The sequence below is a fragment of the Vombatus ursinus genome, unplaced genomic scaffold (assembly GCF_900497805.2).
Source record: "Vombatus ursinus unplaced genomic scaffold, bare-nosed wombat genome assembly UNPS02013930.1, whole genome shotgun sequence".
NCBI classification, from domain to species: Eukaryota; Metazoa; Chordata; class Mammalia; order Diprotodontia; family Vombatidae; genus Vombatus; species Vombatus ursinus.
In genome coordinates, this window is record NW_020953708.1 from 448,441 (window position 1) to 458,315 (window position 9,875).

A 9,875-nucleotide genomic window follows, 5' to 3' on the forward strand; every position below is an offset into this window, starting at 1 on the left:
TAAAAAGTTGTCTCTTATTCAGTTGTGGTTATTTGAGGAATTCTGAGCGTTGTTCCAATTTCTGTTTCATTCCTTTCTCCCTAAACCATCTAACATTTTAAGTTTGAAGTGTTTGCATCTGTGTTGGGGGGCAAAACCTCAAGCCTATGCTGGTTAATTAGGCTATTTTCAGCTGCAGAGGACCAGTGATCTCAGTCTCCCTTCTCTGCCCCATTGGGATGAAGTTTAGAGTCACACTGGAGCCTACCATTATCCTGGCCCCAGCTAGTAGAATAGTCCCATTCACTCCCTCCACTCTCTCCTTCTCTTTCTCCTGCTAAATAAATGACATCAAGGGTCAAACTCAATCCCTGTGAGAGCTCTGTCAGAAGATAGGGTGGAGAGATACCACCAGAGGTCAACTGACCTCTCCCAGTACACAACAGTAAGATGACATTGAAAGTCAGACAAATCTCATTTCCTTTGGATGGAGTTTCACAGAGTTCATTCATCAAGATAATGCTCCATTAGAGGTTACATTTCTTTCAGGAAAGCCTTTGAAAAAGCTTCTCATGCTCTCTTTTTTGACAAGATGGAGAAAAGAGAGGTAAAAGACCAGAGAGTCATCTGCATTAAGAAACTGGTTAATTGCTAGACTCAATGCAAAGTCATTGATGGTGACAGCTTCCAAAGGATGTGTCAAGTAGAGGACCTAGAGCATCTGTGCTTGGTCCTCTGCTATCTAACATTTTATTCCAAGACTTAGATAAAGGTATTGATGGCAAATGAATCAGACTTACAGATTCTATGCAGCTGGGAAAGGTACTAACACACTGGATGATAGTCAATATCCAAAAAAAAAAAAAAAAAAAAGAAGATCTTGACTGGCTAGAACACTGATCCAAATAAAATGAGTTAAAATTTAAATTTAAATTTAATATGAAGAAAGGTAAAGTCAGATCATTTCCAAAAATAACCAGAATCACAGAATTTAAGAATTATCAGTCATCAGTTTTGAACCATAACTGAATGTAACCTCTACTATAAACATCCCTCAACATAACCTGCATTTGTATCTTTGTAACTTCCATATTTCCCCATCCAATTCTATCCTTTCAGGACAAATGTTTTTACATCCTGCAGCATTACTGAGATATTTGAACTGGTTTTTTAGTTAGTTCTCTAGTATTCTATCATCTGCAAAAGGTGGTGGTTGTGTTTCTTCATTGTTTATTGTAATTCCTTCAATTTCTTTTTCATATCTTATTGGTATAGCTAGTATTTTTAGTACAAGATTGAATAACAGTGTTAATAATGGGCATCCTTGCTTCACATGTTATCTAATTAGGAAGGCTTCTAGCTTATCAGAACAAGTACTACATGGTTAAATAACCCTCTTCTAATGGACAGCCCTTGAAATATTTGAACATAGCTTTCGTGTTCTCCTTGGGTCTTCACTTGCCCAAAGGTTAAGTATCCCAAGTTTCTTCAAGTGAGCCTCAAAGATATGGACTCAAGGTCCTTCACCAATCCAATTACTGTTCTCTAGATAAGCTCTAGTTTATCAATGCCCTTTGCAAAGCAGGAATCCCAGAACTGAACACATTACTCCAGATGAGATCTGAAGAGGGCAAAGTACAGAAAAAAGACCAGCTCCTTATACCTGGAAGTTAGACCCTTATTTTGCAGCCCAAATCTCCATTGGCTTTTTTGGGTGCCACATTAAATATTGACAACTCATATTGAGATTCAGTCCATTAGTTCTGCTAGACTTTTTTCAAGCATCTTTCTAACATGGCTCTTTCATCCTATAATTTTGAAGATAATATTTTGCACCCCAAAATAAGCATTTACATATATCCACTTTGTAGAAATAACAAAGAACTGGACAATAAGCAGCTGCTCATCAATTGGGGGATGGCCAAACAGATTGTGGTGTGTGAATGGAATGGAATGTTACTGTGCCCTCAGAAATGGTGAAATGGATGCGTTTCGATCATCTTGGGAAGACTTGTATGAACTGATTCAGAATGAGTTGAGCAAAATAAGGAGAATGATCTATACAATGACAAAATATAATTACAATAGCATTGTGAAGAAAGATGACTTTATTTTTATTTATTATTTTTTGTGTGAGAGGCAAGTGGGTTTATGCGATTTGGCCAGGGTTGCACAGCCAGTAAGCGTCAAGTGTCTGATATCTCAGGTCTCACCCTGGCCTCAGAGGTCTCAAGGCTGAAGGTCTACAAGAGAAACAATGATCTCCCCATCCTGGTTCCTCTGGCTCCTGGTGCTCCGGGACCAGGGTAAGATGAGCTGTGGGTGTTAACAACTTGACAAGTGTGCACTTGAGCTGTATCAGGAGATTCCAAAACTTGGAAATTGAAGATGGATTGGGGTAGGGGAGGATGATGAAGGACTGGAAAGGGTGATGAGGGGCTTGTTCCTATAGTCAGTGGGAAGGACATCTCAAGTCAGTCAGAGCATACACTACAGGACATGCTCCTTGATTTCAGTCTATTTCTTTTCTCCACCCAAGGGTCCAGTGCAGCCATTTTGCTGACCCAGTCTCTAGCTTCCCTGTCTGTGACTGTGGGAGAGAGAGTCACCATCAGCTGCAGAGCCAGTCAGGGTATTAACAGAGAGTTAGCCTGGTAGCAGCAGCCCCCAAGATGTTCTCCCAAGCTCCTGATCTATGATGCTTCCACTCTGCCCTCGGGGACCCCTGCCTGCTTCAGTGGCAGTGGGTCTGGGACAGATTTTACTCTCACAATCAGCAGTGTGGAGGCTGAAGATGTTGGACATTATTACTGTCAGCATTATTTTGGCATCGCTAACCCACAGTGGTGAAGGCCTGAAAAAAAAAAAAAACAACTCTCCAGACTGTTGAGCTTTTTAGCTCAGGAGACCAGGTGCATCCTCCAGAGCCCCTGAATCAGAGTCACCACAGAGCCTGGGGAGGGCTAGGCCTAACAGATCCCAGTCTATCAGACCCTAGAAAGGGCTAGGGAGTGGAAAGAAGGAAGAGGAGAAGGAACTTTCTCTCTTCTCTCAAGCCAGGCTTATCACCACCTCCAAGGTACCCCAGTGAAGCTGGTCCCCTGCCTTTCTCCCTGCCCCCTTACTATGGGGGCTGCTCAGATGAAGGTCATCAGGGTCCATGTAGGAGAAAGATGTGAAGGGTTCCTGGGAAGGGGTAGTCCTGACACACCAGATGCTCTTCTTGTACCCTGCCCTGACAAACAGCACCAGGACAGCATCCATAGCAATGCTCTGGGGGCCGCATTCAGTCTTTCCTCCTTCTCCTGGGAATATGGTTCTCAGGAGACTCTCTGTCCTTGTCCCTGTCATCTCTTAGGGTCACCAGTTCATCATCCCAGAGCCTTAGTCAATCAGCAATGGATTTGACCAGCCTGCATTTTTGATCCAGAAATAAAGAATAAGAGAATAAAGGGCAGAAATTACCTTCCTTTCCTCTGAGCTCATTTTTTGGGTCCAGACTCCCATTACCCAGCTTCCCTTCCCCTTGGCTGCCCAAAAACCTTCAGACCAGTGTCCACTCAGTCCTGCCTTCCCTCATCCAGACTCTTCTGGCTCTCACTTACTTTTCCCTCCTGCCCTCCCCAAACTTCCCCAAATGCCATTCCTTAAGGATAGGTGATTCCTTCAGGGAAGTGGGAATGGGAAAGAAAGCTGGTTCCCCTAAATCATACCAAGGAATAAAAGGATGGCAGCACTTCCATTTTAGGAGGCACCATGCTAAGTGCTCAAAAGGATCACTAATTAGTGAGATATCAAATCATGGGTTGGAGTAAAATGCAGGATGTCAGTAGCTTTCAGATATTTCCTGCCATTAGGTCCTGACCTCTTTTCACTAGACAATGTTGCTTCTCATGCCATCCTTCTGGCCTTTTGGAAACATTTTAATTGTTGTTCAGTCATTTCTTACAGTTTGTAATGCCATTTGGGGTTTTCTTGGCAAAGATACTGGAGTGGTTTGCATTTTCTTCTTCAGCTCGTTTTACAGATGAGGAAACTTAGACAAACAGGAGTAAGTGACTTGCCTAGGCTCTCACAGTTAGTTAATGATCAAGGCAGATATTTGATGTCAGAAAGGTGAGTGTTTCTAGCCCCAGACTCAGCACTCTGTCTACTACATCAACTAGCAGGCCCATGAAACCACAAAACTGACTTAAATTTAAAATAAAAACCTGACAGGTGGGAATAGAGGAGGACACATCACACAAGAGTCCTAGGAGGAGGGGCATCTTCAGGGTATCAAGGTCTCAGGGCCTTCCCATGAGAAGGAGTCAGTCACTTCTGCTCCTAGAAGCCCCACACCCCTAGATGCTTTGCATAAAGAGATCCCCAAGGGGAGTGCCTGCAGCCCCAGGGAGATAAACTAGGGCTGGGGGCAGAGCAGCCACAGGGGAGGAGACATTGCAAAATGGGGTCACTGTCCCAGCTTCTCTGCGGGCTCCTCATGCTTTTGGTCCCAGGTGAGAACATGGGACAACACAACACGCAGATTTGCAATTTTTCACAAGATGAGAGAATTCAAAGGAGCTTAAAATCTCTGGGGCCATGAGCCAGCACAGTCCAAGGGGGAATGGGGATTTCTAGGACGTCAGTGGGGTTTGCAGAGCCAGGCTGCTGTGGGCTAAATATCAAAGTGGAAGGAGATTGTTCTGTGCATTTCATGTTGGTTGATCATTAATTCCTGTTTTTAGGTTCCAGGGGGGAAATTGTGCTGACCCAGGCTCCAGCCTCAGTGTCTGTGACCCCAGGAGAGAGAGTCACCATTAGCTGCAAGGCCAGTCAGAGTGTCAAACACAGTAATGGATACACTTATCTACACTGGTTCCAACAGAAACCTGGACAATCTCCTCGGAGACTCATTTACCGGGTTTCCAACCTGCACTCAGGAGTCCCTGCCCGGTTCAGTGGCAGTGGTGCTGAGAAGGATTTCACCTTCACAATCAGCAGTGTGGAGCCTGAGGATGGGGCAGTTTATTACTGTGTTCAAGGAACTTCTCAACCTCACAGTGCTGCATCCCCTAACAAAAACCTCCCCAGGCCTGTGCTGGCTGGTCAGGGGGGCTCAGCTGTCTCCTCTCCTTCCTCTCCTCCAGCAGCTGCTGGGCTGCCTGCTCAGGGGCAGGGGCTCTGGGGCTGACATGAGAAAAGGGGCCCAGGGTTCAGGAGAAAGGCCACAGTCTGGCAGCTCTGTGCCCTGAGAGCTCCTGCTTCTCTTCAGCCATGAGCAGTATAGTCAAGGAAAGACCCAACCCCTCTCAGATTGGGTCAACCCACCCTGGGCCTGAGGTACTCTCCCATTCATATTTCATCTGACTTCTCACTGAGGGAGAAACAAAGAAGAAATCAGAGATATGTAGCCAAAGATTCTTCCTGTCCTTTCTTCCGGGATCAATATTCCATAGAAAGCAATGACTCATGGACCCAGGAGCTCAAGAAGACCAGCCTGAGGCCTAAGAAAATCTGTCAATGGACCAAGCTTAAATTTCACATCCTACGCCCATTTTCTCTGATCATGTTTTTAAATCTGCTTTTGATCTAATTTTTATCTATTCATGTCAGTGCTCCCTGAAAAGATCTCACTAGAGTGTCCTCTGCCCAACCGTTTCTAAGGAAGATTTCAATTCTTACAAAGGTGGGGAACAAGAGATTGGTGCCAGGAAGCTGGCCATTCTGCTCTCCTCATAGAGATGGTGCCTGGTTAGAATTATAACTTTCTTCTCTATCTTAATAATGTTAGTCTAAAAGAACAAATATTTTAAAGTCCAAGCTGAGCTAGCCCTTACTAGGGAAGGATTGCCCCAAGCTATATGAATATCCCAGACTTGTTTCCCTTCCCACCAAATGCCAGTTACACAAAGACCACAGAGATCACATATCAAAAGAACCCTTTTATCCAATCTGATAGTAAACAGAAAACAGTCCAACTGAGACACTTCACTCTGAGCAGGAAAGTTCGATCACTCTTTGTATTGTCTGGTAGACAGATAGACAGACAGACAGACAGAAAGACAGATAGACAGAGATGTAGATATAGCTTGGGGCATTCCTACCCCAGTAGCTCTCCTGCTGGGGAGCAGGGGGCACTGATCCAAGTTTCTTGTGTTGGGAGCCTAGGGCCTGGTCACTGGCATTGTGTCCTGGGGCCTCCAGTGCTGGCAGTTGGAGGCTGTAGGGTTCTGGCAGCTTACCTGGTGTTGGGCTGGGATCAGCAACACTGAAACTCTAGGGTTAGGATTGGGTAGTCTGGCCCCTGGCGGTGGCCTGCTCACCTGGGCCTTTCCTTTCTTTCACTTTCTTCGGCTCCTTTGAGATGGATGTTTCCCTGCTGCGGGATGTTTCTCCGCCAGGGGCTTTCCCCCTTGGAGCTGCACTACCCAGAGTTTTGCTGAGGCACTCGGAGACTTGGCTGCTGTAGAACACCGTGGCACGTGGTAGTTTTCCGAGCCCATTTCCACTGGTTCCCCTGCCCATACTAAGGCACTTGGGAGTCCTGGTGTTGGTTCTTGTCTGCTCCACCACCTGGGGTTCAAGATCTCCCCCTGGTATGCTGAGATGGGGCTTTTCGCTAGCTTGCTGGGATGCCTCCCTTTCTGTACTTCGCCCCTTCCCCCAGGGCAAGAGGGGCCTTTCCCATTAATCCCTCAAGCTTCCTGGGCTACCAGACTGCTGAACCCTGTCTTTCTATGGGTTCAACTGTTGCAGGGTTTTTCCTGGGGAAATGTTTTCTGTGCTTTCAGAGATTAATAAGGGACTGTGAGAGTGATTTACTTCTTACTCCACCATCTTGGCTCTTAGAAGCAGAACCCCTCAACCTCTTTTCTAAGCTACCTATTCCCCCCAAGAAGCTGAACATGAACTAAAAGTCATCTTTAAAGGCCATAGGTCATTTTTGCAATTGGCACCTGCAGTATTTCAAGCCCCTCCTGGATCACTGCCTTGTGCTGGTGGAGAGGCTTGCATTGTGCGATGAAACTATGAGCTATGCTGTGCAGGGTTATCCAAAATAGACAGGTCATAGTGGAGAGGTTTGACAAAAAGTGATCCACTGGAGAAAGAAATGACAAACCAATCCTTGGTATCTTTGCAAGGAAAACTCCATATATAGAGGATTAAAATGATAAAAGCTATGACGCTGGAAGATGAGCCCCTTAGGATAGAATGTGTCCAACACTCTACTGGGAAAGGGTGGAGGACAACTGCAAATAGCTCCAGAAAGAAGGAAGCACCTGGGCCAAAGTCAAAAGGAAGCTCAGCTGTGGATGTGTCTCATGAAAAAAGGAATGTCTGATGCTGTAAAGATTAATATTACAAAGGAACCTGCAATGTGAGATCTAGGACCCAAGGAAGTTGGATGTGGTCAAACAGGAGATTAAAAAATTAAACATCAGCATCTTGAGTGTCAGTGAACAGAGGTGGATGGGAATGAGTGGATTCAAGTGACCATTACATATGCTACTGTGGGCAAGAATCGCTTAGTGGAAATGGAGTAGCCCTCATGGTCAAGAAAAAGGAAGAACAGCAGTGTCGGGGTAAAATCTCGAAAATGACAGAATGATCTCTGTCAAATTCTAGGCAAACCACTCATGTATACTCCAACCACTGATGCTAAAGAAGCCAAAGTTCTATGTAGACTTACAACATCTTGGAGAAATAAAACAAAAAAGATGTCAAATTAATCATAGGGGATTGGAATGCTATAGTAGGAAATCAAAAGATAATTGCAACAAGAGGAAAGTTTGGGCTTGAAGTACAAAATGAACAGGGCAGAATTGTGTCATGAAAACTTATCGGTCATAACACTTTTTTTTTTTTCACCAACTCAAAAGGTGACTCTGCACATGGACAAATCAGACTGATTATACAATGGGCAGCCAAAGTGAAGAATCTCTGTGCATTCAATTAAAAGTAAAAAAAGCTGACTGTGACTCAGATCATTAACTTCTTAGTGCAAAATTCACACTTGGCCAGGTTGCAATGGACTTCAAAATGCCAAAAAATTTTACAGTTGCCACAAAGATGTCCCTATGAGTAGTTTCTGAATCAACTGTCTGAGCTGATGTTTAAAAAACACATTGACTTGTTCGAGAGAAAGAAAAAAAGAAAGCAGGAAGGCAAGGAGGGAGGAAAGAAGGAAGGAGGGAGGGAAGGAGAGAGGAGGGAAGAAAGGAAAGAAGGAAGGAAGGAAGGAAGGAGGGAGGGAGGGAAGAAAGGAAGGAGGGAGGGAGGGAGGGAAGGAAGGAAGGAAGGAAGGGAGAGAGGGAGGAAGGAAGGAAGGAAGGAAGGAAGGAAGGAAAGAAAGAATAAAAGATGCCAGGAGAGAAACAGAGAAGGGAGAAAGTAAACAAGCCTTTATTGAGCACCCACTATGTGCCAGGCACTGTGCTGTGCACTTTCCAAATATCTCATTTGATCTTCTCAACAAGCATGGAAAGCAAGTGTTATTATTATACCCATTTTACATTGAAGGAAACTGAGGTAGAAAGAGGTAAAATGATCTACCCAGGATTATACAACTAGTATCTAAGGCCAGGTTTCAATTTAGCTCTTCCTGACTGTAATCCAGCAATCGATCCATGGTACCTTCTAGCTGCCTCTAGGACAAAAAAGAAAAGAAAAGAAATACTCAAGTTTAAGAAAAATGAAATTAGATGTAATACACCAAAAATAGCTCAAACTTTATACATTTAAGCAATCTGTTGATGGGGAAAAATGTGAAACTACTCGAAGTCATGAACTACCCTCAGAACCTAGGGAAGTTTAAGCAACATAAGGCAATCATAAATATAAGCAGGACAAAAGAGCCTCACAAAAACAACCTTGCCTCCCCAATACTTGATTTCCTTAACAAAGAACTAGCAACAGCCCACAAAGGCTAACTCTGGTGTATAGAAGTGCACTAGAAAATTTGCATAATATCTTATATGCATAGATCATAAACAATATTACCTCCTAAAATATTGACAAGTATTGGAGGGTTGACAGATTTACTCAAGTAAGACCCCATTAATCTGAGTCATTTCAAGAGCATTTAGGGATGAAATGGATAGGAGAACTATAAATAGAAAAAAGGAAAAAATATACCAAGATTTTTACCAGAAAATATTTTCTGTGTCACTGATAGCGGAGCTGCCACATTTGGCTGGTGTTATCACTTTCCTCACTTGAGGCACAAGAAAGGAGAACTTTACTTTAAAAAAAATATGAAGAGAACAGCTGGAGCAGCCCAAAGAGGAGGTCTCCACTGAGGGCAATACAATTTTTAGGACTTTTAGGGACTGAGTCTCAAGATGTCTAAGAAAGAGGAAGATTCCCAACAATTAGAAAAAAATCATGGACAATTGCTATTGAAAACCATAATGAGAAGATATCTCTAACCAGTGACCCCAATGCTCTTTTTTGCCTCTCTGTTGAATCTTTATGAAAATGATTCACATCTATATTGAGGTCATACTCGATTAAGGTATGAGTATTGAATATGCTCTAATGGTATCACATCTTTACAGTCATACAACTGACTGAAATGAGCACAGAACACAAGCTCCCATTGTTCATATTCTTCGTATTTGACTGTAAAAAAATCATTTGAGTCTTTTGACATGCATATGTCAAAACCATGTAAGATTCCTTGAAAAACATAATGAAATAACTTAACTGTTAGCAAGAAAGCATTTTCCCCATAAATCTGGGGCCCCCTCTTCCATGAATATATCTAACATTAGTGGAGAAAGTGCACACACAAAAGAAGCACACATGGAAGGTTGAGTACACACACACACATATGCACACACACACACACACACACACACACACACAATATTTGTGGTCCATGCATCATGGAGAGGCATTTCTGAAAGGTA

The 9,875-nt window shown here is 43.6% G+C and overlaps 1 pseudogene and 1 gene segment (V, D, J or C); both read left to right on the plus strand.

Moving 5' to 3' along the window:
- Positions 1–2,236: 2,236 nt before the first annotated feature.
- Positions 2,237–2,829, plus strand: LOC114040649 (annotated as a pseudogene).
- Positions 2,830–4,361: 1,532 nt separating this feature from the next.
- On the plus strand, positions 4,362–5,155 carry LOC114040650. The segment is given in 2 exon segments: positions 4,362–4,478; positions 4,710–5,155. Coding segments are annotated over 2 exon segments (498 nt in total).
- The last annotated feature ends 4,720 nt before the right edge of the window (positions 5,156–9,875 follow it).